Raw genomic sequence first — 21103 nt, 5'->3', positions numbered from 1 at the left:
TCTATGAATCTTTCTCAGATACTCTTCTGGGTCATAAACCTTTAGGTTTCAGTTCTCTCAGTATCTCACCTGTCTTTTTCTCTCATCATTTAGCTTTCATTGTTGCAGATGAAAAGTAAATATTTTTTTAATTACTTGTTTTTTCTTGCAACTTAAAAAATCTTTTTTATCTTTTTTTTTTTTTTTTCCCCAGGAATCCAACCAGATATTAGGGTGTGTGTGTGTGTGTGTGTGTGTGTGTGTGTGTGTGTGTGTGTGTGTGTGTGTGTGTGTGTTTCTTATCAATTCTGGTTGCAATTTATGCTTTCTCCATCTGTAGATTTAGGGTTTTCCATGATTCAGAGGGAAGTCTCTCTGTAATTCATTCAGTTATAGTCCTTCCTCCATTGGTTTCTTTTTTCTCATTCTACATTATAGTGTTTTTAGAGGTTGTTCCTCTAAATGTTTATGGAAAATAGAAGGATCACGGAACAAATACTACAAGGGACTATCTGCTATTTTATAAGAAAGACATGGACATGTGCTTTGTGATTTGAAAGGAAGGAGTAACATTGATAGTTTTGCAGTGTACTTTTGTGATATTGCACTTGTTAGATGTGATTATTAGGTGAAAAAATTTGTTTCAGAGTACTCACATTGGGGTTGGCTTCATCTTTATTATACATATTTCGCATTATTACAATTTATATCTGATATATGTTTTTAATTTTTAAATTTTAATTTTTTTTTAAATTCACAGATTAAAAAAATTATTTTAAATTCAGCAGTACATGTGCAGGTTTGTTGTATAGGTAACCTTGGGTCATGGGGTGTTTGGTGTTCAGATTATTTCACCACTCAGATATTAAACCTGGTACCAGTTAGTTATTTTTCATGATCCTCTTTCTCCTCCCAAAGATGGCTCCCCAGTGAATGCTTCTGACATTTACACTCTTGTACAGTAATTTTCAGTACAGGGTGTCACTCTGTCACTCAGGCTGGAGTACAGTGGTGCAGTCACAGCTCACTGCAGCCTAGACTTCTGTGGGCCCAGGTGATTCTCCCATCTCAGCCTCCAGAGTAGCTGGGACTGCAGGCCTGCACCACTATGGGCTGTTTTTTTGTATTTTTAATAGAGACAGGGTTATGCCATGTTGCCCAGGCTGGGACCACCAACTGCTTTTTTTTTTTTTTTTTTTTTTTTTTTTTTGAGTCAGGGTCTCCCTCCGCTGCCCAGGCTCAACGCAGTGGCATGATCACGGCTCACTGCGACCTCAACATCCTGGGCTCCAGTGATCCTCCCACCTTAGCCTTCCAGGTAGCTGGGACTATGGTCTACAGGCTTGTACCACCGTACCGTGCTAATTGTATTTTTTGTAGATACGGGGTTTCACCATGTTGGCCAGGTTGGGTCTTCAACTTCTGGGCTCAAGCGATCAGCCTGCTTCGGCCTCCCAAAGTGCTAGGTTTACAGGCATGAGGCACTGTGCCCGGCCTAACCTGCTCTTTTATTCAAGTCTCCCTTCAAACATTGCTTTCCTGAGGAGAGGCACGTACTCTCTTTCCTGTACCTCCATGGGTACTCCTGTGTACCCCTGTTGTAGCCCAACCATAATGTAATTTAATGTTCAGTAGGGGCCCACGAGAGAACATCATCTGTCTTTTTGTTTTCATATCCTTAGATGTGGCACAAGTGCAACCTTAAAAGGTTAGTAATATTCACCAAACAAATACTTAGCTGAATGCTTAATTTCTATGAAACAATGCTTATTCTCCAGGTATCAGGCATTATGCCAGCGATAGATATGCAGACATAAGTAGGGCAAGATCCTCGTCCTCAAGAAATGCCATCTGAGGTGGGGTGGGAAAGCAGATGAGCGACAACAGGATTAGATCATGAAGGAACAGATTCTATATCATTTACAGCTAACGGATGCCAGCATTTATGCTATTCACCTTTTTTAAAACAGGTGAATTAACAGTAGTTAAAAATTCTAACTTAACTTACCCATTAATAAGAACAGTTTTGTTATGAATTTTCCCCCTTGAGGAAATGTATTCTTATAGACCCAGATGTCAAGCTGTCATAGAATCTTGTGATGTGAGGAGATGAGCATTGTCTATAGGTTTCAAGTGATTTACTGTAAGTAGGGAGTTTGCGTCAATCGTAGGCGGAACCTTGGGAGTCAGAATTGCATCAGTTGTCTGAATTGAATTACTTTGTCTGTGCTTTCTGAATTTTGAGATTAAGGTTTAAAATGAAAATCTTGGCTGTTGACTTGTAGCATATTTGTAAAAGTTGAAGTAGTCTTTTCTTAGTTTTAATATTTTCAAATCTAATAGTTTTTTCTTCCTTTCTGATCTTGTGCAGTTTAACAGTTCTGGGACTAAAAATCTTTATTCGTTAATTGAATATTACGGGTTTATATAGAACTGCGCAAAGAGTAGTTTGTTGCCTATGGTGAACTTACCTAGTTGTTATTTTCTGGATGATTCTTCGGGATCCTGGCATTAGACACAGAACATAAGCTTACACTGTATTGTCTTTACATTTGTGTGCACCATAACTGTGAGGGCCTTTTCAATGTTATGAGAAATGCAAGTTAGAAAAACTTCTCTTTTTCTCTTCAATGCATGTGGACCCGAAGTCTTTTGAAAATACAATTCTTCAAAGTTTAAAAGCAATCCATGGCATATTTTCAGTGGTATATGGAATATTGTAGTTCAGCATATATGGTCAGTTTATAGGAATTTTTATTTATTCTGTATTTAGTTTTTAATAAGAATTTCATAACTGGAAGATTTCATAGCAACAAAGGACTGTCATTGAATGTGTATATAAATTTAACTTGTATGTTAGAGTTTTCTAGTTAAAACATAGTGATGGTGATGTAAGGATTTGGCATAGAAAGAAGTTTTATGAAGGCAGTGAGAATTAATGTTAAGACAGAGTAATCAGACCAGGAGAGTATGGTTTGATAAGCCAAAAGGGATGAGAGTTTTAAGAGGAAGAGATGATTAATAGTGTCAAATTAAAGGAAAAGCAGCAAACAAGGTTAAGTAAGATAAGGACAAAACAGTACATATTGATTTAAGTATTTATGAAAGCAGTTTCAACAGAGCAGTCAGAACAGGAGCCTAATGGCAGTGAATATTATCTATCTTGTTTTCTCTTTTACACTAGAGAACTGGACAGATAAGTACTGGTATTATCAATTCTGGCTGACATTATTGTCAATGTCAATATATGTTGAATGCAACATATGTTGAAGAGCAGTCTTGTAACCTGGCAATGTGAGATGAGTGGTGATATTTTTATCTTAATAGGTGACTTTCCCAACAAGTCTTAAGCATCCAATCCATGAAACCAAAATGAATATGAAATGCTTATTAATAAAGGGACTCTTTCTCACTTAGGTTTTCTACTCATTTTCCTATCACATTGATTTTAAGAAGTTCTTTGTCAAACTGACTTCTTGGCTATCACAAATTTTAGAGTCTATAGTAAGCTCTTAAAGAATATTAGATGTGCTTTGACTATTTTAAAAATAATATTATTCACTCTGTTCATTTGCCTCACTTCTGGCTGGGAGGAACACTCAGGGCATGATAAAGGTAGGAAAGCAACTAAGCTGTAGACAGCCTAGATTGCTCTGTACTCTAATGGGGCGCTAGCAAAGTGACCTTCTTTTCCCAGTCCTGCCTGATTTGCAGGACTTCCAAATGAGATGAAGTAAATGGGGTAAGAAAATATGAATATGTAAACTACATATATTGATTTCAACCAATGTCAAAGGAGAAGCAATAGAGTGACTTTAGGTAGAAGTTGTCTTTAATATGAAGGCCAAAATCTTTTATATGTGTTATAGTCCTCCTTGGCACATAAATTCCCTCATTTTTCCTCAGATCATCCTCAAGCGGGGATCTTGTGATCACATGTGATTCTGCTTCTTATTACTATGGAATACATTGTGCACACGTATTTATTTTTCATTATAATATGCAGCACTATAAGGTGGAACTCCTTTTGCCAGGGCATCAGGGAGTGATTATATATGGAGGAAACTTAACAATAACCTTTAATTTTATCTCATCAGATTCCTACTCCATTTTTGGCTGCCCTCACTTTTGTGGGTGAAAGAATGCAAATCATTCCACAGTTCTGCTGTTATTATTTTCTTGTTTTGTCTCCTTTTCCCTGAGGTCTAGCTGACCTGTGTGTCTTTCCCTGAGAATGCTAATGTAAGCCTTTTGTTTCCACCAGATAGCTTGATGCCTCTCCCTGCTTATGTACCATAGATTTCCTCTCTGGTTTATATTTTCCACTTAATACATGCATTTCGATAAGAAGTAAGATGATAATATGCATGGTATATGGACATAATACGTAGGCAACTTGGATATTCTATGAAGAATGGGGAAATCATTAAGAAAAAGAAAAATATATTATTTGTAATAACTACTGCAAGGCTATTGAAAGGTGAACAGCTAGATTAGCAACATTTAAAAAGCTGACGCTCTGAGAGTTAGGGGGAAGGAAGGGATAAACAGGACTTTTAGGGCAGTGAAATGCTCTAGGTGATATGATAAGTGTATACATATCATTATACATTTGTTTAAGCCCATAGAATATGCAATATTAAGAGTAAACCCTAATGTAAACCATGGACTTTGGATGATAATAATGCGTCGTGTAGGTTCACAGATTGTAATAAATGTACCACACTGGTGGGGGATGTGATAATGGGGCAGGCTGTGCATGTGTGGGGGCAGAGAGATATGGGAAATAACTGTGCCTTCTGCTCAATTTTGCTGTGAATCTAAAACTGGTCTAAAAATATGTAGTCTATTTAAAAACAAACAGAAAGGTTCATGTTCATTAACATTTTAGAAGCATCCCAAAGATGAACTGAAATTTACTTTTTCTGATTAATGATGAGTGAATTAACCTATGTGAAAATTTGTGGATCCAAGAGAAATAACCTTTGTTACTTCACTCAGTAGTTACTCTTTTGATGAGCACTTAAAAAACTATAAATTCAATTATTTATATTAGACTTCACTAACATTTGCCTCCCATTTGCCTCTAGGTTTGAAGTTTGAGGAAATTCAAGAAAGATTTGGTGAAGAGTTCTTTAATATATGCTTTCATGAGAATGAGAGAGTCCTTCGAGCTGTAGGTGGCACTTTGCAGGACTTTTTTAACGGCTTTGATGCTTTGTTGGAACACATTAGAACTTCTTTTGGAAAACAGGCCACTCTGGAGTCACCATCTTTCCTATGCAAAGAGCTTCCTGAAGGCACTCTCATGCTCCACTACTTCCACCCTCACCATATTGTGGGGTTTGCAATGCTGGGGATGATTAAGGCTGCAGGAAAGAAGATCTATCGGCTGGACGTGGAAGTGGAACAGGTTGCAAATGAGAAGCTATGCTCTGATGTTTCAAACCCAGGCAATTGTAGCTGTCTTACTTTCCTTATCAAAGAATGTGAAAATACTAATATCACGAAGAACCTTCCACAGGGAACTTCCCAAGTTCCTGCGGACCTCAGAATTAGCATCAACACCTTCTGCAGAGCCTTCCCTTTCCACTTGATGTTTGACCCCAGCATGTCAGTCCTTCAGCTGGGGGAAGGTCTAAGGAAGCAGCTTCGATGTGACACTCACAAAGTGCTCAAGTTTGAGGACTGCTTCGAGATTGTATCTCCAAAGGTTAATGCCACCTTTGAAAGGGTCCTACTGCGACTGTCTACCCCGTTTGTGATTAGAACCAAGCCTGAGGCTTCTGGCTCTGAAAATAAAGACAAGGTAAGTGGCTATGGACTTGAGATGGGAGATAGGAACCAGAAGAGTGGATAATTCTTTCAGTAAATTATATGGTGGCTGTACTTGTAATTATTTAGGCGAGAGAGCTCAAAGTGCCATTTAGAAGATTACTGGTCCCTGGATGTATGTAAAAAGATTTGTCCCCATTCCCAGCCATTTTGCATAGTGTCTACCTCCTCCATTAATTTATTTCAGCATATAAAAAGAAGACATTTATTAATACTAGCTATAGCAATTACAAAAATGATAGAACTCACTAAAAACCTGATAATATAAACTCATGAATATTTCCACTGACTCTAGTCAAATTATAAGAAATATAGCGTTTCAACATTGTGGGGCATGACTGCAATATCTTTAAATATAGATGCTAAAAGTTACCTTCACTTTGAATATGTTCTTTTCTAAATTTCATAATCTAGGAACATCTGGTTTACATCCTATTTTTGTCTTAATATGCAGAATAATGTATTCCACAGAAGTGGAGGATTGACTGTCTCAAGACTTCTTTTCTATTTAAATTTTAGTATTAAAATAGAGATTCATTGATTTAGAACATGATCACTAGTTGAGAGAATAAAGTGAAGCCTAGGAAATTTTTTGTGGATTTCTTTGAATTCTTTTGGGAAATCTGGATTATAAATTATGAATAATTGATGAAAAGACAACAGAAATAAATCTTAAAATATTTAGGTTTAAATGAACATTTTGTCCCTCAGGTAAAATATTTTAAAATGTCAACATTAAAATAGATAATAAAATATAAAGAAAAATAAAGCATGACTTTTTACATTTAGTAATATACTTTCAGTGATTAAAGGGAAAAAGTAACATTAATTTCCAGGCAGAAATTTGTACAGTCATTCAGTTTCCAGTAAAGTGTCTTTTCAACATTTTGTACCAGGGTAAATAAAGTTCTTTTAGGCTATTCAGCCTGTTTCCAAGCATTTGGGGGAAGCTATTAGCTATTAGAAATGACAGGTTGCTCTGGGCTAAAGGAAAGAAGAGTTGTGGAAGTAATTAAAGACTCAGTGAAAATAATTTATACATATTCTGGAGTAATATAAATAAATGAGGAAATAGCCCTCTGAAAGCAGCGCTTAACGTGTTTTTGAGGATTTTATACAGGATTTGTTTCATGATTGATGATTTTTGTAATTTTGAAGTTCAATGAAGTTTTTTAAAAAAAATTAGGGAAGGATGGCTGGGTGCGGTGGCTCACACCTGTAATCCCAGCACTTTGGGAGGCCGAAGTGGGTGGATCACCTGAGGTCAGGAGTTTGAGACCAGCCTGGCTAACATGATGAAACCCCATCTCTATTAAAAACACACAAAAAAATGAACTGGGTGTGGTGGTGGGTGCCTGTAATCCTAGCTACTCAGGAGGCTGAGGCAGGAGAATCGCTTGAACCCCAGAGGCAGAGGCTGCAGTGAGCCAAGATTGTGCCACTGCACTCCAGCCTGGGCGACAAGAGTGAGACGCTGTCTCAAAAAAAAACAATTATTTGAGAATGATAGAAAGATGCACATTTATTCAATATTACTAAATCAGGTGGTTTAGGAAATTAATAATGTTTTTATCATGCAAGTTCAGTGATTTGAAAGTAAGGATAGACCTGGATTCCAGTTTGGCACATTTGGATAGTTTAGTCTGAATGAATTAGTATTACTTGATCATATGATGTTTTAAATACATATTGTCACATATGTATATTATATGTATGCTTAATAATTGCTACCCATTTTGAAGTCTTTTAGAATGGAAGAAACTTGTTAAATGTGTATTTTTGTTAACATTTGTAGTTGCTTTAAAAGGAGTTATTCTCTCTAATTTAGGGAATATCAAAACTCTCAGTTCTGTTTTACAGAAGTACAATATTTGGCTAGGAGAATTTGAAGCATTTTTGGCCTTTAGAATTGAAGTTGGTATTTTTGTAAATATGTCTGAACTAGAATATATTATTATCAATGTTGTTGCTTTATATATTTTATCGATTTGGGAAAAATTAATTCATTTTAAAATTACTGCTTCATGTTTTTTCCCCTTATATTTCATTTGGCTTCTATTTCTATTTAATTTGTATACCAGGGTAAGAAATAGACATAATGAAATGATGACTCAAATGTGAAGGCCCCCTGCCAATTCCAATAATAAGGAACTGTGCTCATTGAGGAGATGCAATTATCATTTAAACATGTTAGTGGCAGCTTAAAAATAAAGTAATAGGCAGGATTTTTAGTTAAAATAAGGATAGAAATCTACTCATCCTCATATTTATTTCTGCTTACTCACCTGAGTTTGCCAGAATGGGACATTTGGGAGGTTACAGCTGCCCCGTATTGATACTATAGTCAGTAAAGTTGTCACATACAGTCTTACCTAGATGAATAACATTTTAAAATTTGTATGTCATCAAATTTCACATTTACAGTTTATTAAAACATGGAAAGAAGAAAAATAATATGTAAAAATTGTGTTTTTGTTGATAAATTTGACTTTGTCTTCATTATTTTCCCCATAATAGCTGTTCTTGTTAATGTGTACCTGTGTGATGTCTGAAGTCTCTAATTTTTTAGTTGGCTTTTATAAGAAAATGCTATTTTAAAATAATTTATATTTATTCCTTGTTCTAACATTGAGGGCTCTTATAATCTAACTGTTTTGTCTGTGCATTTAATACCAATGAACCACTATGTCTGCCATAAAAAATATCAAGAGCTAATCATGTAGCTGTATGACAGTTAATCATTTGCAGGTTGAACTGCAATGATTTTGATAATCCATAATCTCTCTCATTTTCTGTTATCAGTCACAGGTTAATTGTATGACTAGAGGTAGAAAACGCTCACGAATGATTTAGTGAGATGGAAATGAATGGAAAGCCATTGTCCTAGCCTCCAAAGTATTTACATCTTTATCTTGCTGTAATGAGCTGTAAAGATGCAAGGGTTGGTCATCAGAAGCAAGGATGTCACTGAGGGGCAACTGACGCAGTTATCAGTGGCAGGCTTCAACAGTCTTGAGGTTAGACTTCCAATGGCTTGACCAAGTTTTGATTCCATCACTTGCTTTCCTCTGCATTTTCTCTAAGTCATCATCCATGCCTCACGTATTCTTCTCTCTGCCTGTCTATTTTCTTCCCCCCTCCCCTTATAGTATTCCTGTGTTTTCATCTTTCCCTGAACTCAACTTCCTTTCATCATCTTCTTTCCTTATCAGATGTCAAACATTAAGTATGAATGAATTGGTTGTTTTTAAAAAACCCAACAGATTCAGTATAAAGACTGAATTAATCCATGTTAGTTTGTGTATCTCTTTTACCCCATTTATACATGTGTTGTGTATCTCTTTTACCCCATTTATATCAAATATTGTTCTGATAATTTGGAAATGTATTGCATAGATCTTTTGGATTATAAGACATTGTGGTAAATTTGAGATGAATTTTTTTTTTTTTGCAGCTTAATGAGCAGTTTTCAGGTTAATAGTTAGTCCATGTAAACATAACCCACTCATATAGATTACAAAGATTCTTTGTATAGAGTGAATCTTGTTTGAGTGAATAGTGTTGTTAGAAATGAGAGTAATAGCACATAGCTTCCTTCTCTGCCAGGTAAGGTCATGATGTGTGGTGAAAGTATCAACAGACTGGGAGAGAGGTGTCTCTGACAACTATGATCTTAGTAAATCTTTTTAATGTTTGAACCTCAGTTTTATACATTGGAAATTAATGAACCTAGACAAATTAATATTTTTACTCCTTTACAAATCATACTTAACATATATACATATATATGAGATCAATTGATCATGAAGGTTTTTTTCTTTTTTTCTAATTTTTTTTTTTTTAATTTTTATTTTGGAGATGGAGTCTTGCTGTGTCTCACCCAGGCTGGAGTGCAGTGGTGCGATCTCAGCTTGCTGCAACCTCCACCTCCCCAGTTCAAGCGATTCTCCTGTCTCAGTCTCCCGAGTAGCTGAGACTACAGGATTGCACTACCACACCCAGCTAGTTTTGTACTTTTAGTAGAGACTGGGTTTCACCATGTTGGCCAGACTGGTTTCAAACTCCTGACCTCAGGTGATCCACCCACCTTTTCCTATCAGAGTGCTGGGATCACAGGTGTAAGCCACCACACCTGGCCATGAAGCTTTCTTTCATCTCTATGTTTCAGTGAATTCAGATGCGTTTTAAAAGAGAGGTGCGGAGAATCTGACTTATCTACCATGAAGGGCTCATCTTGTCATGAAGAATTAGTTAAAATAATTCTCTGACAGTTTAGGCTGCCTACCTCAGAAAGTTATTTGGGAGGATTAAATGACATAATCCATGTAAAATTCTTAGCATCTTTGACCCCAGGGTTAAGCACTGCATAGATGTTCATTATTACTTCTACTGCTATTATTGTTTGTGTTCTTTTCCACCTATAACATTCTCCCTATTTATTCCCCTATTCACTTACTGTGTTATAGACGAAAGCACCAGGTATCAGTAGGTTTGATAATTTTAGAGAAATATTGAGCTCACCTAACATCTTCCTAAAACATGCCTTGGACCCTGCTGCTTGTCTCCTTAATAAAGACTAGAAGACCACTTGTCACACATTCTATAGGAGCTCTGTTTGGATCTGCATTTTATTTACATACTATCATTGTTTTAAAATCTCTGGTCTCTTTGTCAGATTCATGAAGGTTTGGAATCAAGTTTTCATTACTTGTATCTACTAATGTCTTTTATGTTCATTTATCAGAGCATTGTGCAGTGACTTCCAAAATAAAATGGATGCGTTAACTTAGGCACAACCTGAAGCAGCAATGGATTTTGAGAAACAATAAATAACATGAGTTCTTTTGACATTTTTTTTTTAGTAGCAACGCTTGAGAGAACTTTAATAACACCTTGGAAGGAGCCCAGCATTTGAAATACATCATCCCTGCAACAGAGCAATAGCATTGTTATTCATCTTCACTTTTGTTCTCAGGGTTGGAACTGAGGAAAAGCATAACAAAAACACATTTCTTTTTTAATTCCCAGAAATATGCTCTCATTTGTCTTATTAATTAGAAGCTACAATCAAACGCTGGGAAACAATTTTCAAAGAATAAAGTAGGAAATGTCTGGTTTTCTGTGGCCAAATCAGTTTTCAGAATACTCTCTTTTCTGGACAGTTGCCCATCTTGTTCTGAGGCGATGACTGAAAAATTTTAAAATATATTTATTAATCTTACTATACCATAATGAAACTGTTGAAAGACAAGTTTCATCTTGCAGTCAAGAATACATTATTTGACTTCAACCTTAATTTAATTTGAGAAAGTATGAGCATTTCTTCTTTGTTCAGATAATAATATTTTATTAGAGAATTTCAAATATTGAACTGTAGTTTTAGTGATGAACAACTTGACATTAGAGCTTTCTCTATACATTAGCAGAGCAGAGACATGACTTCGTTCAGAATTATCTGGAGTTCACTCTGTTCTTGTAAGTATGAATGACATCTTTTTTTTTTCGAAGTGATAATTTATTTTTTTATTTTTTTATTTTTTTTTAAGTTCTTTTTTTTTATTATTATTATACTTTAAGTTCTAGGGTACATGTGCATAACGTGCAGGTTTTTTACATATGTATACTTGTGCCATGAGTTGGTTTTTTGAAAAGATCAACAAAATTGACAGACCGCTAGCAAGACTAATAAAGAAGAAAAGAGAGAAGAATCAGACATCTTTATTTTTAATTTGTGGGTTGCTTACCTTTCTCTAGAACTGCTCTCTGATCATTGCCCTTTTTTTCTTTTAATGTAATTTATTATTTTTTAATAATTTGAATTTCATCTAGATTCAGTGGGTACATGTTTGGGGTTGTTACCTGGGTATATTGCATGATGCTGAAGTTTGGGCTTTGACTGATCCCCTCACCCAGGTCCTGAGCATAGTGCTCCATAGTTTTTCAACGCTTGTCCCCGCTTTCCCATCCAGTAGTCTTCAGTGTCTATTGCTGCCATTTTTATGTCCTTGAGTACCAGTGTTTAGCTCCCACTTTTAACATGTGGTATTTGGATTTTCATTCCTGTGTTTGTTTGCTTAGAATAGTGGCCTCAAGCTGCATCTTTTTTTATGGCTGCATAACTGCATCCAGCTATGCGTCCTTTTTAATGGTTGCATAGTATTCCATGATATATATGTACTACATTGTCTTTATCCAATCCACCACTGATGTGCACCTGGGTTGATTCCATGTCTTTGCTATTGTGAATAGTGCTGCAATAATCATATGAGTGCAGTGTCTTTTTAGTAGAATGATTTATTTTCTTTTGGATATATAACCAGTTACGTAATTGCTAGTTCGAATGGTAACTCTTTTTAAGTTCTTTGAGAAATCTCCAAACTGTTTCTCACAAAGGCTGAACTAATTTATATTCCCACCAACAATGTATAAGTGTTCCCTTTTCTCCACAGCTTTGCCAGCATCTGTTGTATTTGACTTTTTAATAATAGCCATTCTGCCTGGTGTGAGGTGGTATCTCGTTGTGGTTTTGATTTGCATTTTTCTGACATTTAGTGATGTTGAGTATTTTTTTAATGTATTTGGTGGCTGCTTTTATGTTTTATTTTCAGAAATGTCTGTTCATGTATTTTGCCTATTTTTTAATGGTGGTTTTTTTTTGCTTGCTTAAGTTCCTTATAGATTTTGGTTATTAGACTTTTGTTTGATGCATAGTTTATGAATATTTTCTCCCATTTTTTAGATTGTTTACTCTGTTCATTTCTTTTGCTGTGCAGAAGCTCTTTAGTTTAATTGGATGTCACTTGTCAATTTTTGTTTTGTTGCAGTTGCTTTGGGGACTTAGTAACAAATTCTTTCCCAAGGCCAGTGTCCAGAATGGTGTTTCCTAGGTTTTCTTCTAGGATTCTTACTGTTTGAGGTCTTACGTTTAAATCTTTAATCCATCTTGAGTTCATTTTTGTATATGGTAAAAGGTAGGAGTCCCATATCATTATCCTGCATACAGCTAGCCAGCTATCCCAGCACCATTTATTGAATGGAGGTCCTTTCCCTATTGCTTATTTTTGTCAACATTGTCGAAGATCAGATGGCTGCAAGTGTGTAGCTTTATTTCTGGGTTTTCTATTCTGTTCCACTGGTTTATGTGTCTGTTTCTGTAATAATACCATGCTATTTTGGTTATTGTAGCCTTGTAGTATAGTTTGAAGTCAGGTAATGTGATGCCTCTGGCTTTGTTCTTTTTGCTTAGGATTCCTTTGGTTATTCGGACTCTTTTTTTGGTTCCATATGAACTTTAGAATAGTTTTTTCCAGTCCTGTGAAAAATAGTGATGGTATCTTGATAGGAATTGCATTGAATCTGTAGATTACTTTAGGCAGTATGGCCATTTTAATGATATTGACTCTTCAAAACTATGAGCGACAAGGCTCATATATGATGCTTTGGTGCAGATATTAGTGATGTTCATGCTGGTTCTGGGTTTTTAAAAATTAGCGTAATGTTAAAATTGCTGTATGGTATATTTTTTTTCATGAACCACACAAGGAGGCTTAATGGCATTTGGGTTCCTGTGTAGTTACTTTATTGTGTATAGTCAGAGGACCCTGTACATGATTACATGATGAATTATGTAATCCCAATAGTCATCTATAGGCTTAAAGTGCTTATTTTGCCATATTTAATTTTTGTTAACAAGAAAGATTGTAGCCCAGAGCATTACAGGAGGTACCTCCTATTGGAGATCAGATTTTATTTAGTTCTATTAAAGGTTTGTAGGTTCTGAGGGAGAAAAATCAGTCCCTTTAGTTAAAAATCATACAGAATCTTCCTTTAACTGTTCCTTTTGTTTTTCAGTTAGAATCATTTTGTTTTAGCCAGTAGCTTTAAATCTCAGTGGAAAAAAATACATGTTTACAATGTCTTGTCTACCTCTTCATTTTTGATAGTTTCCTCTTTGTTCTTATGTACATTTTTGGTAAGTATACGTTGCAATAATTTTTAGTAAGTGTATATAATAGTGCATCTATGACAACAATGTGGTTTTAGAAAACTTTATCACCCTTCAAAGTTTCCTGTACACATTTGCAGTTAATTCCTGCTCCTACCTCCAACCGCAGTCAACCACTGGCCTACTTTCATCTCTGTAGATTTGCTTCTTCTATTTATTTCTTACAAATGTTACCTTTCTTTTTCTTCTGGTTTGACATCATGTTTTTGAGGTTATCTGTATTGTAGTATGCATCAGCAGTTTGTTAATTTTTCCTGATGAACAGTATTCTGTTGCATAGATACACTAAAGTTTGTTTATCCATTCACCAGTTGATGGACATTGGATTACTTCCAGATTTTGGCTATCATGAATAATGTTGTAATGAACATTCACATACAAGAGTTTGTGTATATATGTTCCCATTTCTCTTGAACTGATTTGCAAGAGAAGAGTTGTTGCATCAAATAGTAAGTATATGTTTAATTTTTAAAGAAGTTGCTGAACTGTTTTTCAAAGAGCTTATGCCATTTCCCATTTGACCGGCAGTGTAAGAAGGTTCAGCTTTTTTTATGTCCTAATGCACACCTAGTATTGTCAGTCTTTTTCATCATAGCCTTCCTAATGACTGCAAAGTGGTGTCTCGGGTTTTAATTTATACTTTCTTGGTGACTAAAGATGGTAAACATCTTTTCTTATACTTTTTAGGCATTGGTGTAATTTCTTTAGTTAAATATGTAGGCAAATATTTTGTCCATACTTTAATTGTTGCTTGCTTTCCTATTAATAAATTGTATTAAAAATATACATTCTAGATCTGATACTGTCTTTAAACGATACTTCCTATGCAGTTGTCTCATATAATCTTCAATTTACTGTCCTTGAAACATATTCATAGAGAAACTTCTGTTTAGAAAGTTTCATTCATAGAAATGTAAGTCTGGGCTTTATCAGTCAACACCGTTTACATATTCCAGTATCTCCTTCAATTGCCCTTGACTTTATCCTTTCTATTGATATCTTAGGTTGAAATAACAGTTTTTCCTCTGGATATATTCTGTGTGGCTATATGCTGGTCTCGAACTCCTGACCTCGTGATCTGCCTGCCTTGGCCTCCCAGAGTGCTGGGATTACAGGTGTAGATCACTGTGCCCGGCCCTGAAGTACATTCAAAACAGGAAAAAGATATCAAAGGCATGGCCACATAACACACTAGGTTTCTTTTCTTATTATTTTGTTATAGTTTTACTTTTCAAGGATTTTGAGATTTGGTATAATTGAGTTCCAGAACTCAGATAACAACTTACTATTTTTTTCCATGGCAACTTTTGAATTATGACTTAAGCTGCAGCATCTTTCTTTATGCAAGTGGGTTTTATGGTAATTTCTAAGTATAATTCTGATAGAAACAACTAGTTTTACATTTGCTTTGATAGGGCATCATCTTTGAGCAAGCACAGAAAAAAGCAGTGTTAACAGACAGTATTGTGTATGATTAAGAATACGGTCTTTGTAGAATGGCTTGAACCCGGGAGGCAGAGTTTGCAGTGAGCCGAGATCGTGCCATTGCACTCCAGGCTGGGCGACAGAGCGAGACTCCATCTCAAAAAAAGAATACAGTCTCTGTAGCAGGACTTCCCAACCTCAGACTGTTATTTACTAGCTAGGTAACCTTGAGCAAGTTAACTTTTTGAAGCTTGTTTTCATTGCCAACCTCATAGTCAGTGGGCCTCTCTTGTTTGCTCCCATTTCCTTGTACAAATTACCACATTCTTCTGACTTCCACAAATATGTTTACTACTTGTTTCAGTTTTATCACTGAAGACATATTTAACATTCCCTTAGTTGCTTTTCTCATTTTTAATCCTTAGTTTTGACTAAGCCCTACCTCTTTTGTTAAATTTTAATATCATTTATTCTTAGAGAAAAATGCCAAAATATTGTTTAAAATTTAAAAGGCATACCTGTCTCTCAATATTTATCTGTATCTATGTATCTTAACATTTCTGGCACTGTTTTAAGTGTCTTGCATGAAAATATTCATAAGAAAGAAGTGAAAACTGCTTTCAGATATTTTAATAGTTATATAAAAATGAGATAAAGTTTATTTAGTTTCAGAAGGCAAAACCAGAGTCAAAGAATAGATGTTACAAGAAAGTAGATTTGGTTAAGAATTAAGAGGAACTTTCCAACAACTAGAGACATTGAAAATGGAGGGAGTTGCCTAGTGAAATAATGGGCTATATAATACTTGAGAGTTCATAAAGAAAATGAATGACAGCCACTCAGGGATATTTTATTGAAAAATTATAAAGGGAACCCAAACTTTAAAGGTAAGTAATATGATCATGCTGTTTTTGTAATGCTAGTTTCAGGAATAGGGATAGTATCCATCTTAAACATTTTGTGCTGTTGTGAAAAACAAAAGACTGATTCTATTTTATTTTCATAACAGATATGGTTTAACCTTAAAAAGTAATGAATTGGTGGAATAGAGAGATTTAGAAAAGCTTTGACTCTATTTAGCAATTCTTCTTTCAAAGCTTAGTACATAGTGGCTTTAAAAATTCAACTCAATAAAGTATCTTTAAAATGCCGCCTATATTTGGATTCCAAGTTTAGTAGACAATTTCCGCTTCTCAAAATGCAATGAAAACTTGATTTCTATGATCTGTGATGAATAGTTTATATATAGTTTATATAAAGCTTTATATATAAAGCTTATATATAGTTTATATATAGTTTATATAAATAGTTTATATAAAGCTGCCTTTAAGACATTTTGAGGGCCAGGCGTGGTGGCTCAAGCCTGTAATCCCAGCACTTTGGGAGGCCGAGACAGGCGGATCACGAGGTCAGGAGATCGAGACCATCCTGGCTAACACGGTGAAACCCCGTCTCTACTAAAATATACAAAAAACTAGCCGGGCGAGGTGGCGGGCGCCTGTGGTCCCAGCTACTCGGGAGGCTGAGGCCGGAGAATGGCGTAAACCCGGGAGGCGGAGCTTGCAAGTGAGCTGAGATCCGGCCACTGCAGTACTGCACTCCAGCCCGGACGACAGAGCGAGACTCCGTCTCAAAAAAAAAAAAGACATTTTGAACTTGTGAGAGTGCTTTGTAAGAAAGCCAGTTATTTATGTTTTTCTGCCTCCATGAAATTGAACCTTTAAGAAATGCTAAAATATTAAACAAGTAATTAGGATATGAGTTATTACAAGTTTTATTGCACTTTATTTAGTTGTTAGACAATTAAAGCCAGTTTACACATTTCGGTTATACTAGTGGCTAAAGATTATGATCACTTACTAGAGAGATCAGCTTCTATTGTACTTACAACATGATTCAGAACGCTTAGTTCTGTCTAACAGCATTTCCTTATTCTGTGAAGAAATGAGTACAGTTTACCACATTTTGTTTTTCTGAAAATAATCAAAATCAAAGTACAGTCATATACTGCATAATGATGATTTAGTCAGATTGACTGCATATATGACAGTGGTCCCATAGGATTATAAAGCCATATTTTATCATGCATTTTCAATGTTTAGACACAAAAATACCATTGTGTTCCAGTTCCTACAGTATTCAGGATAGTCACATGCTGTATAGATTTGCAGCCTAGGAGCAATAAGCTATACCATTTAGCCTATGTGCGTGGTAGGCTATGCCTCTAGGTTTTTGTAAGTATACTCTATGGTTCATATAATGGTGAAATTGCGTAACAGTGTGCTTCTCAGAATGTATTTCTGTTGTCGTTAAGTGATTCATGACTGTATTTATGTTTGACTCACACAATAATCTTGGTTTTCTGGTTTTCCTAATGAAGACATGTTTTTTGTTTTGTTTTGTTTTTTTTTTGTGGAGATTCAGGGGGTCAAAAATCTGAGCTTCTTGTAGGTGACAAGCAGTGGAAGTTGATTCCAAAACTCTTGCTCTTTGAAGGAGACATGAAGAATTGTATTTGTTGTCAGCACAGACTTATCTGTGAAGTTGTTGTTGGCTGATATTAAAAATGCTTGTAATAACATGAGCAGGTCCTTCAAAGGACTGAAATTTCAAGCTTACATGTCTCAAAACTTTGAGTGAATGAATGACTCGTTTTTGGCCATTGAACACCAGCTTCAGAAATCCTTCCATCCACTGTAGAAGAGGTGTGAGGGAGTCTCTTTCTCTCTGTGAACATATATGGAGAACTCATACTATGATTTATGAAGCTTGCATTTTCATATTTTTCTAACTTAGATGTTATTATGAATAAAGTAGGTGTAGATCTAACAATAGAATTGCCATAAACAGGAGTTAGAAATTCTTAACATCTTACATTAAAAGAATTTTGTGCTACTCTGATACATTTTTTTAGGTAGGTTATAAAATATTATCTTACTATCTAATACGACTAATTATGACAGCTATTTTTCAGTAGTTTAATTACCATTCTACCCTGTTCTGTGGTTATAAAGACTTATTCCATGCAAGAGTTTATTATTCTGTGAAATAATATGTTATTTTATATACAATATTTACATTCTATGTCAACTCAAAAAGAAATAAAATTTTATGAAGTTTGTGTTCTTATCCCCCCAATTTATAGAAATAAATAGCCCCTAATAAATTCTTCATAGTTCTGTTGCTTGTTTCTCTATAATATTGATTTTATGGGATTATATATTTCACAGATTTTACATTTCACCCTGTTAATTTGTTTTTAAGTAGATAGGATTTTTAAGCTTGAATCTTCACCACAAAATTACAGAAGAGAATACTCAATTGTCCATTCTCTTCTGTTATTTATTGGTGAAGATTCAAGTTTAAAAATAGAATAGAGAAAAAAGATTATTTTGCTGTCCGTGATGGGGATCATTGGACACTATAAAACTATGTTTGATTTTCCTTAAAGAACATGATTTTGGAAACTTTATATATGGTTTGATCCCTTTAGTTTTCCCCAGACATTTCTTTCGAGCAAACCACTGTTTTACAGTATGACCTCCAGGACACTGCTGATACTTGGTTTATAGGGCTGCTTCTCACCACTATCATATAACAATTTAAATTTATTAATTAAAAAAATGTGTTCAGAGCCTTCTTTAAGTCTAAATATAGAGTATATGTCTATCTGCTATGTTTCCCTTAACTACTAATTTGATAATTCTGAGGGGAAGAGATGATTCAGTGGGTCTGGTATGAACTGTTCTCTATAATCTGAGCAAGGCTCTGACTTCATCTTTCCTGAAGGCGTAAAAATAGTCTCATAAATTTCTTGATTTTCTTTCCTTTCCTTTTCTTTTCTTTTCTTCTCATCTCTTCTCTTTCCTTTTATTTTCTTTCTTTATTTTTATTTTTATTTTTTTTTTGAAACAGAGACAGAGCTTCACTCTGTCATCCAGGCTAGAATGCAGTGGTTTGATCTTGGCTTACTGCAACCTATGCCTCTCCAGTTCAAGTCATTCTCGTGCCTCAGCCTCCTGGGTAGCTGGGACTACAGGCGTGCACCACCAGGCCAAGCTAATTTTTGTATTATTATTATTAGTAGTAGTAGTAAATACAGAGTTTTGCCATGCTGGCCAGGCTGGTCTAGAACTCCTGGCCTCAAGTGATTTGCCCGCCTCTTGGCCTCCCAAAGTGCTATGATTATAGACGTGAGCCACTGCGCCCAGCCTAGTCTCATAAATTTGTAGATGTTTTTGTTATTATGTGTATAAAAATGGACTGAAGTATTATTTCCTATCTTTACATTCAATAATTCTTGACTCATTACACTTACATTCTATTTACTTTTACAGATTATACTATCACAGGTGAGAGGACTTCCTGGGTTAATTTTCAATTATATTTCCTTTACTCCTTACCGTAACCAGAGATTGCTGTCACCAAAAAGAATGGTTTATATCAAAATTTTCCATTTATTTTATTTAAGACACTTCATTCCCCAATTTTATCTATCTATCTATCTATCTCCTTTGTCATTGTTTGCATTTAATGTTTGGGTTGATTTTTCTTGGAATGCATAGGTGAATTGACTAAGACTATTTTTAGCATATAGTAAGTTTCAGTGGATTTTTCAAAAGCACACTGTATGACTGGGAAGAAGCTTTTGAGTGTTGATAGCGTGGAGTCTTAAGATTGCTTATCAGACCAACCATTAACTTATTTATAAACTATTATGTATTATAATGTAGATAATATTTTTCTTTAGTATAAAATGTCAAGGATCATTTTATTCATCTTGCCAAAAATTAGGGTAAAAATGATCATCTAAGTATTTATTCCATTTATGTTTCTACTAGAATTAATCAAAACATTTAAAAATCTATTTTTATTTAACTTGAATTGGAGGCCCAGAATCTATGACATCATTTACCCTTTCATAACTGAGGATAATGTAAAACAGGTTTCATACCTCTTGGTATAAAACTCACTGGCAATAAGAGACAGAAGAATGTGCTCTAAAATTCTACCAGTGCAGATATAAAACAATGTTTTATTACAGCAGTTATCCTGAATAATTGATACAGTTTATCAAAGTTTAAAAATAATATGATTTTTCTTTAAAATTAGTGACTTTCAGTTTCTGGTTGAAATCTCTCTCTCTCTCTTTCTCCTCTCTGTCTGTCTTTCTCTTTGTCTCTCTCTCTTTTGAAAACTTTTTCAGGATTTTAATGGACTTCGATAAATACAGAATGCAAATTAGCCTGACAAGCATAATAGTTTCTTGCTACCCTTTCAAAGATTATGATTATGAAGGTGATGATCATGATGATGATGCATGGTTTTGTTTTGTTTTGTTTTTTTGACACAGGATCTTGCTCTGTCACCCAGACTGGAGTGCAGTGGAGTGATCTTGGCTCACTGCAGCCTCGACCTCCCTAGCCTCAGGTGATTTCTCCCGCCTCAGGCTCCTCAGTAGCTGCTACTACAGGTGTGCACCACCACGCCTGGCTAATTTTTTTATTTTTTGTAGAGATAGGGTTTCACCATGTTGGCCAGGCTGGTCTGGAACTCCTGGGCTCAAGCAATCTGCCCCCCTTGACCTCCCAAAGTGCTGGGATTACCAACGTGAGCCACCGAGCTGGGCGATGATGTGTATTTGTTGAGTGCTTAGTACCAGGCCCCCTGCTAAACATTTTATATGTATTATCTTACTTAACTCCCATTGCAAATATGTGAGATAGTGACATACTAAGGCCTACTTCTTAGATGAGGAAACTGAAATACAAAGAGATTAAGAAAACTTTTCTAAGGTCATATAACTAGTACATGCCAAAGAAAATATTAGACCCAAATGGTCAGGCTTTAGATGGAGCC

General features: G+C 35.3%; 1 protein-coding gene across 1 annotated transcript in view; it reads left to right on the top strand.

Moving 5' to 3' along the window:
• The window catches only part of GUCY1A2 (guanylate cyclase 1 soluble subunit alpha 2), a 320231-nt gene that overhangs the window by 72139 nt on the left and 226989 nt on the right, over positions 1-21103 (top strand). The window contains exon 4 of the mRNA XM_025357412.1: positions 5070-5788. Coding sequence (XP_025213197.1) covers positions 5070-5788 — 719 coding nt within the window. The remainder of the gene's footprint in view (positions 1-5069; positions 5789-21103) is intronic.

Source organism: Theropithecus gelada, chromosome 14 (genome assembly GCF_003255815.1).
Source record: "Theropithecus gelada isolate Dixy chromosome 14, Tgel_1.0, whole genome shotgun sequence".
NCBI classification, from domain to species: Eukaryota; Metazoa; Chordata; class Mammalia; order Primates; family Cercopithecidae; genus Theropithecus; species Theropithecus gelada.
The sequence above is the reverse complement of the archived record's forward strand: the minus strand, read 5'-3'. Positions and strand labels throughout refer to the sequence as shown.